A 20,921-nucleotide genomic window follows, 5' to 3' on the forward strand; every position below is an offset into this window, starting at 1 on the left:
CTCCCAGCTCCAGATCCATTGACCCATGGAAGGCTCTAAATCCGTGCAATGCCCTCAGCTCAGTTGAGAAAGACAGGTACTCATCAAGGCCTACTAAGTGCCAGGCAAGCCCCAGATGACCGCGGGGTGGAGGAAGGGCGCCGGGCGGGCGCAGGGCAGACCGGTCAGGGGCGCACAGGTTGGTGGGGGCACCGGGATGGGGCTCCCTGCCCAGTCGGACCCAGCCCGGGGCGGGGAAGGGTCCAGGGGAGAAACACCAGGGCCGCCCTCTTCTCAGAGCCCCGGGCTCTGGACCCGGAGGAGCATCCACCAGCCTCGGGGCACCTTCCGTGGGGGAAGCGCGCGTCGCCAAGTCCCGGACCTGGTCCGACTTCCTGCCCGGGCGGCCCCGCGGCTCCGGGCTCTGGCCCCGGGCCAGGGAGGCGTCGCCGGGTCCCGCGGGAGCCGCTTCCTGGGCGCCGCAGAGGCCGCGCGGAGCAGCGGGCGGCGGGAGTGAGACGCGCCCGCGGCATGGAGGACGGCGGCGGCGGCGTGCTCAAGGAGGGGTTCCTGGTCAAGAGGGTGAGTGCGGCCCGGCGGGTCTCATCGGAGTGAGTGTCGGAGGCGAGGTGGGTGGCGGTGGAGCCGGCATGGCCCCTTGCCCAGCCCCAACCCCGAGGGTGGGGTCCGGCTGCCTGGGGGGCTGCTGGGCAGGGGAGCCTGGTGCTAGGCGCAGCGGGGTGGGCGGGGGATGGAAGGAGCCCCGTGGAGGCCTAGGTCAGCTTCATGCTTACCGAGATCTAAATCTGGGGGTTGAGACCTTTGGATCCTCCTCGGAGTTTACAGTTTTTTTTGGGGGGGTGGGGGTTGGGGTTTGAGGTGGTGGGGAGATGAGGGAGGCGGGGGCTGTCCCTCCCACCACCTCCCTTGCCATCCAGAGCAGCCCAGCAGCCCTGGTGTCCTAACTCACTTTCCCGCTCCCTGCATCTATGTTACGCTGCACATTCATTGGTATAGGAAAGCAGGTGTGTTTGTTCAAAACTGTGTAAGTAGAAGGAGCAGTCAGAAGCCGCTGGCAGGATCAAGGGTCGGACTGGATATGAGCTAGAGATATCAAATTCCACTCCTGCTGTGGGGACAGGCCTGGCCCCTCCCTTCCCTGTACAGGAAGCACCTGCACCCCAGAGAAGGGAGCTTCTGAGGGCTCCTCCTTGACTGCCACTTGGGAGAGGAGAGGGAGAGTATGAGTTGGGAAAGGAGTTTTGGTCAGCGTGGCATGGGGTCAGCATCTGCATGGGGGGTTTTGGTCAGAATCTGCATGGGGGCCTGTGGAGGAATGGCATTACCACGAGGACAAAACCCCTCAGGGGAACAAAGGGCTCACCAGCCAATGCCGGGAGAAGGACAAGTTCCGTTCTGGATGTGCCCTGGGGTGGGGGCTGGATTAGGGTGTGGGGCTGGCCAAGGTGCGGGGCGCGGGGAAGAGAACCAACTGGTCTGGCCACAAAAGCCCATGGAGGGGGCTTGACTGAAATACCCAGTGCTCATTCCAGCCAAACACAAAGAGAGGGGTTTGGAGCCCATCCTGAGGCAAGCGGAAGCCACACTCCTGCACAGTGAGGGCTGTGGCCCCAAGTCACACTCCCCCAGCTGGTCCCTCCTGCCTCTTCTCTCCCCCATATCCTCTCCTCCTGGGTGGCATGAGCAGCCCCTATATCCACTGGAAAGAGGCCGTGAGATTTTGTAGATTTAGGAGGTTTTATGGCCCAGGGACGGGACAGGGCAGGAGCTGGAAGCCAGAGTGCAGCGCACTCATCACGGGTGAGAGGGAAGGCGGGAAACAGGCTGGGGCATGACAGACTTGGCCCTTAGTTCAGCCCAGACAGGAAAGAAGCAAAGCTCCAGGGGGAGATCCAGCTTGTTCACTGGGCCTGGCTTTAAGGAGAGTGAGGGTGAAGGAAGCATGGGGTCTGCAGAGGGTGGGATTGCTTTTCCTTTAAAAAGAGGTAGAGGCACTTTCAGACATTCAGTGTTGCTGGGTGGGTACACTGGAACAAAACTCTTAGAAAATAGCATTGCAATTTTTAATATGCTTTGGCATATTTTTGTCGTGAAAAACTGGAAACCACCTAGATATCCCCCAAATAAACAAATGATTAAGTAGATTATGGTTATGCAGATGTTAAAAATATCTGTGGTAAAAGATGAAAGGAATGAGGAAAGAAAAAATAAGCATGGAAGAAAACATTAGAAGGAAGCACATGGAAATGGTAAGAGCTTGTCTTTGGAGGTTGGAATCTGAAAGACACTTTCCCTTTTACTTTTTTATTTTCTTAAGTTATCTGTGTTGAACACATATTCATTTTATAATAATATCCACAGCATACTTGTTTTTAGAAAGAACAAGTGCGATCCAGTGATAAGAATGGAAGTCTTGGATTTGGAGTAGGTTTCCTCTACGGCCCCTCCAGCTGTAAGGTTCAGTGTCTCTTAAGCCTGGCCCTGGGGTTGGTGGACCCTTCTCCTTCCCCTTAAAGGGGCTCTAGGATCTCCCAGCCACTCCCTGGTCTAGCTGGCCCTCTCGGCCCCAGCCAGCTGCCTGCAGATAAGAAGCCCAGAGAGGAGGGAAAGTGTCTGCAGACAAGTGCCTGGGTAAAGGGGGGCCTGGGTTCTTTTTTAGTTTATGCCACTGATTTTGGCCTCTGACCTGCTTTGCCTTGCAACTTTGGACCATTTACTTATGCCCTCTGAGCATCGTTTGTCTTATCTGTAGAGCAGGGGTAATGGTGCTCTCCTGCCAGTTCTATGGATTATCACAGCAGCCTCCATCTGAGCTCCCTGCTCCAGTCTTGCCTACTTCATTTGGCGATTCTGCCACACTCTAGTCATAGAGATCTTCTTAAAGACAAGAACCTAATCTTGTCACTCTTCAGCTTAAAATTCTTCAAGTTCTCCCCTCTAGCCACAGAATAAAGTTCAAATTCTGCAATGTGGCAAATCCCTTGCGGACTTGGCCCCCATCCCTTCCCCACAGGCCTCTGAACCCAAGCCACATGGAACTACTTGGAGTTCCCCAAAAGTGGCAGCAGTTTTATGCTCACCCCTTCCCTGCCTTCCCGACTCTGCTAACTTTCAGGAGTTTGCAGTCGAGATGTTGCCCAGGACTGCAGTCATCTGGAGGCTCGTCTGGCCAGAGGATCTATGGCCAGCCTACTCACGTGGCTGTTGGCTGGAGGCCTCAGTTCCTCAGCTTTCCATAGGGTGGCTCATGACATGGCAGCCAGCTTCTCCCAGAGCGAATGATCCCAGAGAGACAGAGAGTGCCAGGACGGGAGCTGTGGTCTTCTATAATCTAGTCTCAGAAGTGCTATGCTGTCATTTCTGCTGTATTCTTCTGGTGTGGGAGGAGACAGCACAGGGTGTGAACATGGAAGGCATCATGGGGGCCATCTCGGAGGCTGGCTGCCACGCATCCCATCCAGTCATCTGTCCTGGAACTTCTCACACTGGGTGGTTGTATTTCTCCCCCCAACACCCACTGGCTTGGGGTGGTGTCTTGTTCATCTTTGTCCCCCTGGTACCAGCACAGTGCTTGGTGTAGTATTTAGTCATTGATTGTTGAATGAATAGATGAACGAATGAATAATTTCCCTTATCATTTCATCAGGATTTTAATTCAAATCTAAACTTGTTTTTCCATTTAAAAAATGATACATGCCTATTAAACTAGAACAGTTCTCAAGGGAGTGAAATGAAAAGTACATTTCCATTCTTACCCCATGTACTCAGCCTTATTCCCTAGAGGTGATGACCACTGTTAACATTTCTAGGGTCTCCTTCCAGAAATTTCTAAAACAGCTACTACAGTTACTTCAGGTATCACATAAAGTAATGTGAGCAAAAGTGCTTTGCCTATGTCAAAGACCACTGTCACTGCAGTTTGGTGGCCCAGGCTCCTGCGTCTGACTTTGCAGGCTCCGTCAGTGGCCTCTCCCAACCTCCCAACCTCTGTTGGGATTGGAATCCCTCCACTGCAGCCACATCGGGCACTATATTTTTCTGCATTTGGATTATTTTCCTTTTCCTTTTTTTTTTTCTACTATTATAAGCATTGATGCTTTAATTGCCTCAATACATAAAATCCTTTTCTTATTCTAGATTATTTAATTCGCACAGATCCCTGGAAGTGGAATCATTGGGTTAAAGGATATGAACATTTTTATGAGAGTCCCCAGCTTCTTTGAGTTTTCTACCTGCATAAGCAAGCCCTTTCTCATCAGCCTTTCTCCTCGGAACCTCTCTCCCTTGCTATCAGTTAGGATTCTCAGTTACCTGTAACACATTCCACTGTAGCAAGTTTAAACAGAAAAGATTTCATGGAGGATATTGGATATAAACTAACTCAGTATTTGGAAGGACCAGAGGACCAGGCTGGGATGCTAAAGGACAATGTGGCCAGACAAAACACCCCTCACCACTGCAGACTGTTCCAGCGAAACATCACTGCCATCACCATTCACCGCTTGTCCTCGATAACACTAGGGCCTGGGTGCCAGAAGAACCTGTTCTTCCACCACTGTCCTGGCCAGCAGTTCCCATTTCCCCATGTTTGGCTGTTGCCTCGCATCGTTCACTCCCATGCATGGGATTGACGGAGACTGTCACCCACCCACTCACTAAGTGCAAGGGGCTCTGGGAAGTGTCATGTTTTGCCCGGGAAAGTAGGCCGGAAGGAGTCTGGAATGGGTATTGAGTGAACCAACTTAACTACACTCTGTATTTGTTTTTCTCTGCTCGAAGTCTGCTGGTTACACTGTTCTCCCTAAACTCTCCTCCAGCCGCCTTCCTCCTTGTCCTGTGTTTTAAAGTTTAAGATTATTTTGCCCCCTCCCCTTCCCCACGGCACACCTGCCCCACACCATCAGCTTAAGCCGCGCTGTCCTTACCCCACACGAGCTGCAGCTCTGTGTGCCACCAGTTCACTGCCTTGAATTCTTCTGCACCAACACGCCCCAGGTCAGCCTTGCTAGGCTGGGAGAAGGAGGCCCTGGAGGTGCTGCCAAGGACCCCCTCAGTAGGGGAGGGGGTGTCATGGAGAAGGGGGCCTGAGGCTGGGAAGGCAGAGAACTCCAATAGACGAGGAATGAGATGCAAGTCCTTTTCGTCTCTTTAAGCATGTCTGCCTGGGTTGGGGAAAACTGTCCACCCTGATGCTACATGTAGATTCTAAGTAAGGAGCAACATGAAGAGAGCAAAAGTGTAAACTTCAATTTGCTGTACAAGTTGCTGTACAAGTCATCTCAAGTGAATAGCTCGATCCTCATGTAGCTTGGAAACACTTAGACACATTAACAAACTCTTATCAGATTAGCTTTGCTTTGAGTATTATTTAGTTGCCACAATAAATTCTGTTTGTGCACAGGTCAGGGCTCAGGAAGCACAGCTGGATGCACAGGTAACATTGGTGCACACGATTCCTTCTACAACTTTTGGTTCCCTAACAGCTCTCAGTACATGTTAAATATGGAATGGAAGTATAGCATCTCAGATGCAAGACCCGGAAGGGGCCTTTGCTGTAACACTTGCTAGGTAAGGAGATGAGCAAATTAGGAAAAGGGTCTCTGATTCAGACAAAGCACATCCATCCTGGTTAGAACCTAACCCTAGCAGAGCGCCCTAAATGGGCTCTGCTCCGATATGCTAAGAGGTTGCTTTCATGAGTGAGTTCTCCTTCCTTCTGGCCCCTCAGCAGACATTCCTTGATCCATTGGTCTGTTCTAGAAGCAGGCTGTCTGCCTCCACCTGGCTCTCCTGCCCAGGGCTCTAAGATCCATCTGAAAGCCTCAAGGACTACCCTGCCCTCCAGGCTGTGCCTCCTGGCTGGGTTAGTCCATTAGGGTCCTTAGCACAGGGAGACTATTTGTGGCCTTGACTTTAAAAATTACCCACATCCTTCAGCTAGAAATATTCTTCCTAGGAATCTATCCTAAGGAAAAAAATCAGAGATGCAGATCAAAATTTATGTGCAAGGATATTTATTGCAGAATTGTTTGTGATAGTGAAAATGGAAACAAGCTTGCTTACAAGTAGTAGGAGATTGGCAAGTAAATAGTGCATCCACATAATGTCATTAAAAAACATGTTTTTAAGAAATTTAACGGTGTGAGAAGATATTCAGCAAAAGTAAACAAAACAAGAACTGGAAAATAAAACTGTATGTAGTATGAGCCTGATTTACTAAACAAATAAACAAATGAAAAACCTAGGAAGAAAAATATTAAAAGGAGAAAAGACTGGAAAGAAATGCAAAATGTTAACAATGGTTGAAACTAGTGGTAGGATTACAGGTGAGTGATTTTTCTCATCTTCATACTTTGCAGATTCTTTCAAGATGTATTTCCAGGAAAGGGCCAAGTAGGTACTAGAAGGTCAATTCCAAAGGTCTCTTTTACGCACTCAAAAGAGATGACAAAAAGATCCAACAACTCCCTCATTGGAGAGTTGTTTCCATGCACAGTCTGGTTACCTACACCCCGACGCTCCGTTCCTGGAAGACAACACCCTGCCCTTCACCAGCTCTCCACAGGGCTGGCTGACTCCTGTTTGTCCCTAGGGTCATATTGTCCACAACTGGAAGGTGCGATGGTTCGTCCTTCGGCAGAACACGCTGCTGTACTACAAGCTTGAGGGGGGCCGGAAAGCGACCCCTCCTAGGGGCCGGATCCTCCTCGATGGTTGTGCTATCACCTGCCCCTGCCTGGAGTACGAAAACCGACCGGTGAGTGAGAGCCCTGCTCCCCCGCGCCTGCCTACCCCACACCCTTCCCACCTTTGGCCTCATTGGTGAAGGTGGTGTGGATGATGGAAAGAGTTTCAGAGTTATAAGTGAAAATGCTGGTTTCAAATCCTGGCTCCACCACTTACCATGTATATGACCTTGGGTAAGTGGTTTAACCTCTCTGAGTTTAGTTGCTCATCCATAAAATGCAATAAAATAATTATTCCTGAATGTGGGTAATTTTTAAAGTCAAAGCCACAAATAGTCTCCCTGTGCTAAGGACCCTAATGGACTAACCCAGCCAGGAGGCGCAGCCCGGAGGGCAGGGTAGTCCTTGAGGCTTTCAGATGGATCTTAGAGCCCTGGGCAGGAGAGCCAGGTGGAGGCAGACAGCCTGCTTCTAGATGGTTGAGATGAGGATAATGAAGGTAATGATTTGTGAGAGCACTTTGTACCAAACACGATATATAGATGGCCAATAAGCACATGAAAAGATGCTCAGCTTTGTTAGTCATTAGAGAAATGCAAATCAAAATCTCAATGAGATACCACTTCATATCCACTAGGATGCCTGTTATAAAAAAACAAAACAAACAAACAATCCCCTCCCCCCCACAAACACACAAACGAACTGGAAAATTACAAGTATTGGTGAGGATGTGGAAAATTTGGAACCATCATGCATTGCTGGTGGGAATGTAAAATGGTGCAGCCACTGTGGAAAACAGTTTGGTTGTTCCTCAAAAAAATTAAATGTAGATTTACTATATGGCCCAGCAATTCCACTCGCAAGTATATATCACAAATAACTGAAAACAGGCACTCAAACAGATATTTATACACCAACATTCAAAGCAGCATTACTCACAATAGCCAAAAGGTGGAAACAACACAACTGATGTATGGATAAGCCATATTAGTCTCTTATTAGTCTTTAAGCAACAGTGGAGAGCAGAAGTGCTGGTAGATTGGGCTACAGACAGGAAAACTTTGTTCTAAGTTTCAAAGAAGGAAGAAGCAGGTTAAATTTGATGACTAGAGTCATGAGTTTCATCAGTTGCACATAAAATTCTCAGATTGTCATCTGCCTGGTTTGTGAGTACCTGAGCTAGAAGAGATCAAGAGGAGCCAACACTGGTTCACTAAGAATAAGCTATAAGGTATATGAAAATATTTTTTTAATTAGAGAAGCTATAATGACTATAGACTATTTTATAGTTTCCCCTGAAAATCTTTTCAATAAAATGGCGAACTGCAGACTGACAGTGCAGGTACTGGGAGCTGGTTGAGCTCTTTGTTCTTCTGTGATGTTGATGAGTGAATCGATGATAACTTGGAGGAACATCATGTTATTCTTTGAGATGATGGGTCACCATTTTTACTATTAGAGGACATACAAGGGACATTGATTAACGTTGCATGTGAAGCAAGTTGGGAGCTAACATATTGGAAAATAGACTCAAAATGACACAGAATACTTCTCTTTTTCAACAGAAGTGACAGACCTGGTCTTCTCAGGTGACATTTAAGACAGTTAGGGTGCAGATTCTCACAATTGGTCAAAAAATTCCTAACTGCATGTTTAGAGGATGGAGGAGATGTGGCCTGCCCGGAAAAGACTTGGAGGCCCATCTCTGCTGACTTCGCTGAGCGTGAGTCGGTTAGTAGCCTGTAGCTGCCCCACAGCTAATGAGATCTTAGGCTGGGTCGGCCCATGTTATGCTTCACCCCTTTTCCTGAAGCAATGTCTTCCTTTCCCTGGGTCCTATTTTATAGGAATCTTGATCAAATGCAGAACATTTAGCAGAGAGTGAACTGGCTGAGAAAGAGCTTAAATCATATCATATGAGGAGTGTGTGAAAAATTCAGGGATGCTTAGACCCAAGGAGAGAGGATCAAAGGCAGTGTAACTAACAGTTACCAGGAGCTTGCTTTGTACTTTATGTATGTGATTTTATTGACTCCTCAAAACAGTCCTTTGAAGTAGGTATTAATAACCTCTATTACAGATGAAGAAACTGAGGCTCGGTGAGGTTTGGTAATGGGCTCAAGCATTGGTAGCTAATAAGTGGCAGAGCTGGGCTCCACATCCAGATCAGTCTGACTTTAAAAACTGTGCATTTCCCACTTCAGCACAGGGGCTGTCATAGGAGGTGAGACTTAATCTATGGGTTCTAGAAGATAGAATCAGAACCAAGGAGGTAAAGTGCCTGGGAAGCAGCCCCTCTGCTAATAATTGGTCCAAAAGGAAAAGGCTGCCTGTGAGGCCATGGGCTCCCTGTCCCTGGAGGGTTCCAAGTGACTCTCCAAAGACCACCTGCTGGGATGTGGTCAAGGAATGGGGCGTTACGCAGTCACAGGATTACACAGTCTCTTAGATTTGGTGTGGCCCCAGCATTTTTGTTTTCCAAGTCAATTTATTAAATCTTATTATCCTGCCAGCTGGCATTATTAATACCTTGTTTAACAAAACCACTTAAAATTAGCCAAATATCTGAGATAGTTACACATACAAAAGACACACAAAATAAAGCCATTTAAAAAGTAATAGATATAATTTATAATTGACCATAACATCTGTATTCAGAAATGATTGTAAAATTAAAACCTAAGATCAAAACTATACACCATAGACTTTGAATGATTTACATTTTAGAAGACAAAGGCAGTCTCTTCACTGTTAGCTATTTAGTGCCTTTGGTGGGCTGAGGAGAGAAGCACCATGATGTTTTGAACGTTTGCACTTCTCTCTTATTGACTGCTGTGCACGCTGTGGTGCTCTGCGGTATGTCTGATGAAGGTCTCTGAGACAAGGCTTAAGACTTCTTAGGGTGCATCCAACCTTTTGTACCACTCACTCAGGCCAGCTGTGTCCATGGCTGTGTGGAGTACCATATGAGAGGCTGCTCCAGCCATAACTGATGGCAAATACAGGTTGGCATCTACCAAACGTAACTCTCCCCATAACATCGCTAAACTTTCAGCTTTGCAGTTTGCAGGCTGCTGATGCAGAAAGCATTGGGTAAGACATTGATTTATTGTTGGTGCTGCTAAGGCAATAAATAGCAAGGACTTTCAAAACTCAATGCTCCATTCTTAGAACTTGTTTCTTGGTATAGGTATCACATAATGTACACAAACCCTGCTACTTCTAGGAGGTGTATTTCTTCAAACTTTGAAGCTAAGAGCATGGCAGCAGTGCCCACAGCTGAAATTGTCCCCTCAACATAGACATCAATGGAAGGAACCTATCTGTGTAGTTTACAGCCAAGTGCAGGGTCTCATGCTGTAGTTTATATTCTTCTATTTCAACCAACCTGTCAAAAGGAGAGCCCTCAGACTGTTAGTGATTTCTGGCTGTTTCTTCATGTAACCCACTTTAGGCTTACATTTAGCCTCCATTTCCTTAAGGTGTGTGTGAGTGTCCTCCTGGTAGTCTGATTCTTTGTTAATGCTCACTGGTTTTTCACCTTCTAATACAATTTACATGTCCATAGTACATGGCAACTCAAAACCACCATCCATTGGATAATCACAGGGTACCAGCAGTTTTCATGGTCCAGTTAAAGTAACAGCTGAAGTAAAAGCCAGGACATCTTCACATTCCATTAATTTAGATTCCACTGGCCTCTTTTTTTTTTTAATGCAATTTTATTGAGATATAATCACATAACATACAATCATTCAAAGTGTACATTCATTGTTCACAGTATCATCATATGGTTGTGCTTTCATCACCACAATCCAACTTTGAAAATTTTCATTACTCCAAAAATAAAATAAAAAAGAACATCTGAAACATCCCATTCCCCTCCTCCCTGCATTGTTCATTTACTTTTTAAAATACAGTTTAACTGAGATATATTCCCACACCCTGCAGTCATCCACAGTGTACAATTATTCACAGCACCATCATACAATTGTGCATTCATCACCAGAATCAATTTTTGAAACTTTTCCTTATTCCAAAATAAAAATAAAAGCAAAAAGAACACCTAAATCTCTCCACGCCTTCCATCCCACTCTATTCTTCATCTAATTTTTGTCCCCATTTTCCCACTTATCTCTCTCTATACTGGATAAAGGGAGTGTGAGCCACAAGGTTTTCACAGTCACACTATACAATCTACATAGTTATTACAATTGTCTTCAAGAATCAAGGTCACTGGGTTGCAGTTTGACAGCTTCAGGTGTTTCCCTCTAGCCAATCCAACACACTAAAGACTAAAAGGGATATCTATATAGCACTAGGAATACCCTCCAGAGTGACCTCTTGACTCCATTTGAAATCGCTCAGCCACTGGAACCCTACTTTACTTCATCACTCTTCCCCCTTTTGGTCAAGATCCTCTCAATCCCACAGTGCTGGGTCCAGGCTCATCTCCAGAAGTCATTTCCCGCGTTGCCAGGGGGATTCACACCCCTGGGAGTCATGTCCCACGTAGAGGGGAGGGCAGTGAGTTCACCTGCCCAGTGGGCTTAGAGAAAGGGGGAGTAACTGGCCTCTTTTGAGTCTCTTCTGCTTCATCCACATGAATGGTGAGTGCTGGCTGCTTAGCATTTGCTTTCCAGGGAGGAACACTGACACGCTCATCATCTGCAGGAAGACCCTTAAGACATGCAAGCCCTCGCGTCTTGGGTCTCTGCTGCGGCGCTGGACCTCGCCCGTCCCGGCTTTAACACCGCCAGTCCGCGCTGCTGGGGGGCGCCGCCTTCTCGGGGTGGATGCTCTCCTGGTCCTCGTGGAGAGCCCACTGCCTCCAGGTCAGCAGCGCCGAGCCCGTGGAGATGCCCAACGTCACCGCTCCCGGGAGCGGCCTGCGGCGCCCAGCAGCGTGCGCTCCGCCCCACCGACCCGCCTGAGGCAGGGATCGCGTTGGACCCCGAGGCTGCGAAAGGCGCGGGCAGGCGCTGCCCGGCGGGGAGCACCAAGAACGCCTGCGAAATGAAGCCAACATCCCGCCCCCAACACTTTTGCTGCCCGGCGTTCTCTTGTTTGCTCTGCTTTCGCGATGCCGGTCTAACTGGTTGTCTCTCCCCCCAGCTCGTCATCAAGCTGAAGACTCGAACATCCACCGAGTACTTCCTGGAGGCCTGTTCTCGAGAGGAGAGGGATGCGTGGGCCTTTGAGATAACAGGGGCTATTCATGCCGGGCAGCCGGGGAAGGTCCAGCAACTCCACATATTGAAAAACTCCTTCAAGCTGCCCCCTCACATCAGCCTGCAGTGAGTGCCCTGCTGGCCCCATCTTTTCACCCTGCCTGGCTTTGCTGCAGCCTCTCCTGGCCATGTGACGCTAGGAGGAGGCCAGGGCCCTTTTGGGGGTCTCTGCTGGAGCTGCACTGGCCTGACTGGCACCACCGTTGTGCCTCTGGGCCTTTCAGTGGTAATTGCCCTGTTTATATTGCTTCCTCTGCCTGGGAATGGCCCTGCCTAACCATCCCGCTCCTGTGCAACCTCATGAGGCTTCTGCTGCTTCTGCCCAGCTGGGTGACTTGAGACCCTCCTTCAGCTTCAGCCAGGGGGCTCAGGGCTGCATCACAGCTCCCCAGACATCATCAGCCACGACACTGGTATTGTTTGCTGCCTGGTGGCAAGAATGATGTGATCTAGGAGCAGTTGCCTTTTTGCTCTGTGGGGTTCCTCATTCATTCATTCATTAATTCATTCAAGAAACAGTTAAAAAAAAAACAAAAAACAACAACTTACCTGGCAAGGGAGACGCCATGATCATGAAGGTGGTTTTCCCAGGGCGAGGCTTATCCATTGCACTCTGGATGTGCTGACCTCTGCGATTTCCCCAAATGTGGTATCTCAACTGCATAATTTGTGGTAGTAGGGGACTGAATTCGTGCTCTCCCCTAAAAAAACAAAAACAAAAACAAACAAACAAAAAAATTCAAGAGAGAAAAAATAAAAGAAGAAAAGAAACAGTTACTGAGTGCCTGTTACATGCCCTGCACTGTGCTAGAGATGCAAATAGAAATAAGCAAGCTCTCACCTCAGGGGCCTTCCAGCCTAAGTGTATAAATAGAGAAAGAGAAAAAAATCTTCCACTGGTGGCAGTAATTGTCCCGTAGAACATCAGGAAAGCAGGTCAGTGGTGTAGGCAGGGCTAGAAAGTAGGGATGTATGAAAGGAATCCACGTCATGGAAACAATCCCAACAGTCCTTCTGCAGGAAACACCCCCTACCCTTGCAGCCAGCGGAACTGTTATACTCATCGAAGAGGTGGTTTGAGTTCATTCCTGGGCTCACAAAAAATTCCAAAGTAGGCACCGGAATTTTGGAGGTTTTTATTGTGCTCTTTCTGGGTGTTGAGGGCCCTGCAGAACCTTGGAGAGTAGAGGGAGGAGCAGCAAATAAGGGGAAATTGGAATGATGGATGACAGAACTTGCTGGAGGAGTTTGGACTTAATGCAGTAGATAGTGGAAAATCATTGTGGGTAACTGTGCACTCTTGTGTTTAAGGTAAAATATATAGCTCTTTGGTCTGATTACAGATGGCATTTAGATGAGCACAAAGAAGAAAAGGAGCCTCCTAAACTCCTACCTCTTAAATTCTGATGCATACACCTCTTTTTTTGCTGCCATTAGCCACTTGCTATATACCCTTAGTGGTGACTTTTGGCCTCTCCATACCTGTTAGTGTGATGAGGGTCCCTTCTCCTTTGCCTTCCTTCCATGTAGCCACATTGTGGACAAGATGCATGACAACAGCAGTGGAATCCGGCCAAGCCCCAACATGGAGCAGGGAAGCACCTACAAAAAGACTTTCATAGGTGAGCATGCCCCACTCTGGGCCAGGGTTGGGCAGCAGAGACTGGGACATCGTGATCTGGGACTCAGCCATGTGCTTGACCTACCTATATGGAGGCCACAGTTGCCTGCTATTCAGCAGGCTGGTCTGTGGTGGCACTGGGGGCTGCCACAGCTCTGTGCAGCAGGTGTGGCCCTTGGTCTGCTCTTGGGTAGAGCCCTGAGGCTGCCCATGAGGTCAAGGTCAATGAGGTCATGGCTAACCACCCCCGAAGAGACCAGGCTGAATCCTGTTGTCTGACCCCGCTGCCCTCGCCCTGGTGCAGGCTCCTCCCTGGTGGACTGGCTCATCTCCAACAGCTTTGCAGCCAGCCGTCTGGAGGCAGTGACCCTGGCCTCCATGCTCATGGAGGAGAACTTCCTCAAGCCAGTAGGTGCCCGAAGCATGGGAGCCATTCGCTCTGGGGATCTGGTCGAGCAGTTCCTGGATGACTCCACAGCCCTGTATACTTTTGTAAGTTAGGCAGTGGATTCCTCTTGTGGTTGCCGCCAGAGCCTGGGTCTGGGTCTTTTTGTAACAGAGGCCTTGCCCTCTACTTCCCACCAGGCTGAGAGCTACAAGAAGAAGATAAGCTCCAAGGAAGAAATCAGTCTCAGCACCATGGAGTTAAGTGGCACAGTGGTAAAACAAGGCTATCTGGCCAAGCAGGTATGGCTGCCTGTGAGCAGGGAGGAGACGGGTGGTTCTCACACCCAGGAGAGGCAGCAGTGACTCCAAAGAGAGGGAAGGGCAGAGGCTTCTTAGAGTGCATAGATTCCAGCAGTGTCTGTTAAAGCAGGAGCCTGGCACTAGCCACAGGAAGCAAGTTAAGCCCACACTCACACATACGTGCGCCAGAACAAGGGCTAATCAGGGGAAATGTACATGCAAGTCAAGATCTCAGCATTAGAAACAATTTCTACACAACTACCCAGTTTCAAATATTTGTCCTGAAGGTTATTGCTGACTAGTTAGATGTTTTGTATTTGCTGGCCTTCTGCTCCCTGAGGCTTCCTGCTGTCTTCTGCCTTCCTTTGTGGGATGCTGCACAACACCTTGATACCCTCTTTCAACCAGAGATTGTTTTCTCCAGTTATGTCAGTGGATGAAGATCAAATCCTGCAGTGTAAGCTCAGTGTTTAAAAAGTGGCTGTGGCCGTCTCTCCAACCCACATTAAATCAGAGGTATAGCCAGGTTGCAGTCACACTTGCAGCTTTTCTGCCTGTGCCTATGAACAGAAAGTATTCTAGGACAAAATCACTGTCCTGATACAGGAATGTGCCATTGGGCCTTTTGCACAACTCGTGTCTGTGCGCTTATGCACTATGTTAAAGTGTGCTGCTCGGCTCCCTTCCCACCATGACTCTGAGCATGTGCTGTGGTTGCCACCTGCTTCTTGCATACCAGGATCCCCATCTGCTCTTAGCTTGTTGACCATTCCTGCAGCTGCCTGTCTACCCCATGGGCCCTGCTCCTACTGGGCTTGACAGGAGTCCTTAATTGGGGAGACAGCAGGGCACCTGAAGAGTGTGAGGAGGGTCTGAGGGTGTTCCAGACTGTGATTTAGGGTCTAAGCCAAAGAAAGTGACACACACACACACACACAAATATCTTCTTACACATTTATATTTGAACATACAGTGTTGATCATTTCTCACTCTTTTTCTGATGGAGGACATTAAAGTGGTTTTATTGTATCTGTGTTTGCTTGTGTGCACATACGTACTTGGAGCTGTGGGTTTGCTTTTGGACTAGGTTGACCCTTAGTTTGTGCCCTTGAGTTAAAGTTTGCCTGTGAGCTGCCAATCCAGTTGCCACCTCTTGCCTCCCCATCCTCCTTTATGCCTTCAGTGGTGTCTGGGTAATGCTCCCCTTTCCTTCAGTGCTGACTCTCCTTGGCTCTGTCAACTCTACTAAACATGATGGTTTTTGCTAAAGTGTCAGTGAACAGGGGATGATACAGGGGAGTCTGTGATGTGTCATGGCAATCCTCGGGTCTTCTGCGGACTGTCTTTAGAATGTACCACTGGAGCAGGCTGGCTCGTTGGACGTTTGGCATGAGATGCATGGAAGTGGAAGAAAGGGACTTAACGCCAATGAGCCTCAACTTTTTTCTTGGCCTCAGGGGCACAAGAGGAAAAACTGGAAGGTACGGCGCTTTGTTCTGAGGAAGGACCCGGCTTTCCTGCATTACTACGATCCTTCCAAAGTGAGTGTGCATCATGCTTGCTCGGAACTGGTGCTGGTGGGCTTCCAGCCACTTCCCTCCTAGCACAGTGGGCAGCTGGCTGTACTGCTTTTCTCTCTGCATCCCTGCTGTAACTTCTGCTGCTCTGTGCCTTTCCTTCTGCAATCCAAACTACTTGTGGGTCTGATCACTCTTTTCTTTCACCACATAGTTGCTTGCTCTGTGCTTTATTCTATTCCTCTGCCCTGCCCCCCTCCTATGGAAGGGGATTGTCACTATTCTGAGAGGAAAGCATCTTTTGGTTTCCCCAAAGCCTGCCCTGTGACTAGGGAGAGTGAGGTGGGTGGCTAATGAAACTCCTGTGCTTTCCAGCTTCTTCACCCCTTTCTATCCAGAGATGCCATTCATTCTGTTCCCCTCAACTTCTTGTTTTGAAGTTTCTTTTGCCATATAATGTTTAAGCCATGTTATTTTTTTTTAATTTGATCAAACAATTGCATTATTGCATCCTGACTTCATCTAAATCCAGTCAAAAGTAAAAAAAAAAAAAAAGTGACCTTTTAGCTAGTCATGCTGTTCAGCCTTGCCTAGGTAGATGTATACTTTTTATTAGGTTTTTGAAATAGTGAAGATAGTTTGCAGTTCCTCCCTCATTGGGTTCCAGCCAGGAGCCACTGTCCTAAGCAGAGAGCCGGTGGCCTTTTGGGGTCCCCCAGGACCCGGCCAGGCCACGAGAAGGGCTGAGTGCCCAGTGGGGGTGGGGTGGGGTGGGGTGGCAGGGGGGCGCCTGTGGTGTCAACCCCATGGGCCGCCAGAGAACACTGGCTGATCTCTCCACGGGTCATGGCGGCCTGGCTCCAGGGTGGAGTTCACACTCCTTTGTGGCCACCTCAAGTCCTTTTAAAAGTAAGGAATACATAATAAAATAAAACTCCTTAGCGTCACATATAATCCTTGCCACACTTCAGTCCTTCCACTCCTCAGTCTGGTCACCATCCTATAGATCTTGGGCACTTGATTTGCTCCCTGGCTTTGCCTTACTCTGCCTCCTCCCTGGGGTGGATGTCCCAGCTCTGCCCCCAGGATTTACTCACCTCTCAAGGCCCAATTCAGGTCCGTGTCCTCTGCCACAGCCGCCCTTGAACCCCCGAGGCTGTGGTGGGTCTCCTCCTACTCCAAACTTTGTTTCTCTCATTTGGCATTTAATCGTGTAAACATCTCCCATATTGTTATTTAACTGCTTTGTTTTTTGCCCTACCTAGTGCTGGGCCCATCATGCAGTATGAAGTTCATTAATTGGAGGGATCCTGGGGCATTAGGCACTGTTTAATTCCTAGTGTGTAAAATTGCTTCAAATCATCACAGAGAAATCATGAACCAGAATTTTGTTTCACACAGTTTTGTGCCAGGCATATACTGGAGACTTGTATAACAGTGTCCAATGTGTAGGAATCTCTACTAATTTTGCAGACATGATAACCATGAGTATGTATTTTTTCTGACTGGTTGATGAGGTGCACACAAAGGTTAAGAACACCAGTTTGCTTCTCTCAGTAGAGTGTTGGACCAGAGGCTCTGTTTGCTGCATCTCCAGGAGTGAAAAGCAAATCAATTTCATTTGCACCAGACTTGGTAACAGCAGCACTGATGGGCACTGTGGTTGCTGACTAGGAAATGAAGCCAAACTTCTTTAGTGGTGCATATAACTTGGCCACACAATATCCAATTTCAGCCTCATCTTCTATTATAAATGACTTACGCTGGCATCTTTCGCTGGTTGGTTGTAAGGGAGAGTGTGACTCTTCCCTTTTGTGTATTCAGGAATTCCTAATTAGGTCTCTTTGACTCTGCAGGAAGAGAACAGGCCAGTGGGTGGGTTTTCCCTTCGTGGTTCACTCGTGTCTGCTCTGGAGGATAATGGTGTTCCTACCGGTAAGGTGCAACTTCTGCTCCAGCCTGAATCTCAGGGGCCTCCGTCCTCCTCTCTCAACAGTGCTCCACTGATGAGCTTTGGGAGCTGAGTAGGGCTTTCTCAGTGAGGCAATGAATGGTGTGAGCTTTGAAGCCAATTTCAGAACTGGAGAAAAGGGCATGCGACTTGTTCTTAGTGTTTTAACAATACAACTAAATAATCCTTGTCTTTCCTCTCAGTTTCTGTACTTACTGGCCCATAAAATAATAGCTAATTATAAAATAATAGTGCTTTAGGGTTTACAATATGTTACCTCACCTGATTTCACAATTACTAGTTAAGGTAGTAGATAGTATTGTGCCCCTTTTATGGATGTGGAAATTGAAATTCAAAGAAGTTAAACGATTTAAAGTTAAACCCTAAATTCTGTGCCTGCTTTTAATGAAAACATACATTCAACTCATGGTTCTTTTTTCTGCCTAGGGGTTAAAGGGAATGTCCAAGGAAATCTCTTCAAAGTGATTACTAAGGATGACACACATTACTACATCCAGGCCAGCAGCAAGGCTGAGCGAGCTGAGTGGATTGAAGCTATCAAACGGCTCACATAATTTCGGCAAGGACTTGGCAAAGGACCTGAGGGAATGGGAGCAGGATTCCTCCCTCTTGCCAGAGGCTCTAGATGGGATTTCCTGGAGAATGGGTGTGTTAAGACTTTCAACAAGTTTACCCCCAGTGAACTTTTTTGTACATTTTGTGCCACTAGGGAGTAGAATTCCTAGGTTACAGAAGGCAGTGGTACCATTTCCTTCCCCATCTTCATGTTACCAACCTGGAAAGGTTAGAATAGCCATTAGGAGTCAGCATGTTGGCATTTGCCCATCATCACAGACCACCTTTCCATGGGCACTGAAGTTGGTTCCTTGTTGTAACACTAATGTCGGACTGTTGTAACACAATGGAATTCTAGTCTCATGGCGCCTCTCTGAAATGGTATCAATGACTCTTAACTCTTTCTTCAGAATTAATAAAAATTGGCATTTGTTTCTAACTATCATTAGAATTCCCATCCAAGACTTGGTAGTTTTCAAAGGTTTATCATGCTTGAGGTTATATGGATTATTATGCAGGCTGATTGTGTAAACACCTCAAGTGATCTCCCTAAAACATGCTTAAACGTAAAATGGAGATGGTGGCAAAACTTTGGTTGAACAGAGAATATTGTTTTGCTTTGAAAAATAAAACTGCCTAAGTATTATGCATTGCAGAAAAGAAGTCATGGACTCACTTGGAGACGAGTCACACACACAAAGGTTGTAAAATTACAGCTTTTCCATGAAACATGGGCATTCAGAAAGAGATACAGAGCAGGAACTGCTAAATTTAGATGAATGGACAGAAAAAGATGTAAATGGGAAAAGAATTACATCAAAGCATGAAATTTTGGTTTAAAAATGAACACTGAGACAAACAGGTACAAAGAAACTTCAATTGGGAGGGTAATCTGAAGTAGTGAAAAGTCTGTGACATACAATATTTTAAAGGAACATTTTTATTACTTTCAAGTTTATACAGTAATCTGGCACAAATGATTGCCAGCATTTTTGCCAAGAACAAGCGCTTGGACTTGATTTAATGAAGAATATACAGAACTTACATTTAAGGAGAGTGGATGCTTCTAAAGTGCTTAAGTTAAAATTTGTCCTCTTAAATAGTCTGAACTTTCTCTTTTTAAATCTTGTTTAGAATACCTGACCTGAATGATCAGGAATCCCAAGCTAATGATTAGGTTTTATTTTATTCCTTACATTGTAAGATTCGATCGTTAAAGCACCGTTTTCCATTTGGCATTTCACCAAGTTCTAATGTCCCTGGAAGGTATAATGTCATTTCTTTATTGCTTTTTGAATTTCAACAGGTGCTTATCTGAATTGAAAAAAACAAAAAACAAACAACAACTGCATTTGGTTTCATGCCTTCCTGGCTCCAAAATGGCACAACTGCTTTGTACAGGAGATATCAGGATCTTTCTGTGTTGAAAGGTAGATGACACTCATCTTGAGGCAAATCAGTAAAGAAGTCTTGGCAAGATACTGATACTTGAATTTAAAAAAATCCCTGTTAATTGTTCTTGGTTTAACAGTAGCTAGGTCAAGAATGTTTGTAAGTATGACAACTGAGGAATAACTGTACTGCTTAGCATGATACAGTGCTTAGCATGTCTCTGTAGGCTCCTACTTCTTGTACATTATCCACATAAGTATTGGTTTGCCTTCTTTGCTACAAAACTGATATGAAAATGGTTTGAATGGTAAAATTTTCTTCTGCTTATTTTAAATTTTCATTTGTTTATGCATAAATAGGACCCAAACTATAACTTAAATTTACAGTTATGAGTTGATAACCATTTGACCTCAATCAAGGACAAAGCTGGGAGTACATGAAACTGTCAACATTTTTAATGAAGAGGCTTTTTACAGGGAAGAGCTCCAAAATTTGATTAAGCTGTTCAAATTGTCTTATCAATCTTGTTCTTCAAGTTACTCAGAGCTTAATGTTTATCCTGTACAAACATTTGAAAGTGATACTTTTAGGTCAGCAGCGTATATGTATGCTTTAAGTTTAGTTTGTTTTCTTGCCATGATCTCAATAAAGTATTGATCTTTCTCTGGCAAGGGTCATACATCTGCAAAATTGTGGAACTGAGCAAAAAGGATGCATGGGACAAAAATCACTCACCATGGAGGCCACTAGTATTTTTCAAAGGCTTCCTACCGCTAATATTTAAGAAGCACCTATTGTATTTTGTTGACATTCTTGATGCTGTGAGCTTTATAAAGTTGTTTTTTGATGCCTAGGAAGACAGAAATTAAAATTATATATTCAAATTAAAGATCACATCTTGCCTACATCCAGACTGTCTTCAATATTTCTGACGTGACATACCAGCTGGCAATTTAGGGACCGCCCCCCCCCTTGGAAACCAGCCACCTGAAGTTAGACTTCTGGATTTAAAAAGGTACTATGGGCCACTAAACTAAACAAAGGGACAAACCTTCATAAATGGCAAACTGCCTCCCAACACACTCTTAAATTTTCCCTCTAATATTGAGTTAAATCTAGACCTGGATTCACTAGGGTAGGTTAGGTTTAATCTTCTAAGCATTTTCACAGCCATTCCTAAGGATAATTAATAAAATTAAATATATCTAGCATCTCACAAGTATCCTAAGAGATTAAATCCATAAAAGCAAGCAGCCCAGA

The 20,921-nt window shown here is 46.6% G+C and overlaps 1 protein-coding gene and 1 non-coding gene across 3 annotated transcripts; both read left to right on the plus strand.

Moving 5' to 3' along the window:
• The first annotated feature begins 381 nt into the window (after positions 1-381).
• PLEK2 (pleckstrin 2) lies at positions 382-20,560 on the plus strand. 2 transcript variants are annotated; one of them, XM_037832486.1, is made up of 9 exons: positions 382-561; positions 6,593-6,757; positions 11,802-11,983; positions 13,448-13,539; positions 13,843-14,030; positions 14,124-14,225; positions 15,683-15,766; positions 17,599-17,677; positions 18,141-20,560. In XM_037832486.1, the coding sequence occupies exons 1-9, from the start codon at positions 511-513 to the stop codon at positions 18,266-18,268; spliced, it is 1,071 nt and encodes a 356-aa protein (XP_037688414.1). In that variant the 5' UTR covers positions 382-510; the 3' UTR covers positions 18,269-20,560. The 2 variants fall into 2 exon arrangements, with proteins under 2 accessions (XP_037688414.1, XP_037688415.1); XM_037832487.1 differs by lacking the exon at positions 17,599-17,677.
• On the plus strand, positions 12,459-12,621 carry LOC119533688. Its single transcript, XR_005216803.1, has one exon. It is a non-coding gene; the product is annotated as a U1 spliceosomal RNA (small nuclear RNA).
• Positions 20,561-20,921: the final 361 nt, after the last annotated feature.

The sequence above is a fragment of the Choloepus didactylus genome, chromosome 4, assembly GCF_015220235.1.
Source record: "Choloepus didactylus isolate mChoDid1 chromosome 4, mChoDid1.pri, whole genome shotgun sequence".
Lineage (NCBI taxonomy): Eukaryota > Metazoa > Chordata > Mammalia > Pilosa > Megalonychidae > Choloepus > Choloepus didactylus.

Bases quoted from the DNA above. Each gene is read 5' to 3' on its own strand.
- PLEK2 (XM_037832486.1), top strand. From the start codon at position 511: ATGGAGGACGGCGGCGGCGGCGTGCTCAAGGAGGGGTTCCTGGTCAAG. The intron at 562-6,592 runs GTGAGTGCGGCC...GTTTGTCCCTAG, and splicing joins AGGGGTTCCTGGTCAAGAGG to GGTCATATTGTCCACAACTG. The intron at 13,540-13,842 runs GTGAGCATGCCC...GCCCTGGTGCAG, and splicing joins CTACAAAAAGACTTTCATAG to GCTCCTCCCTGGTGGACTGG.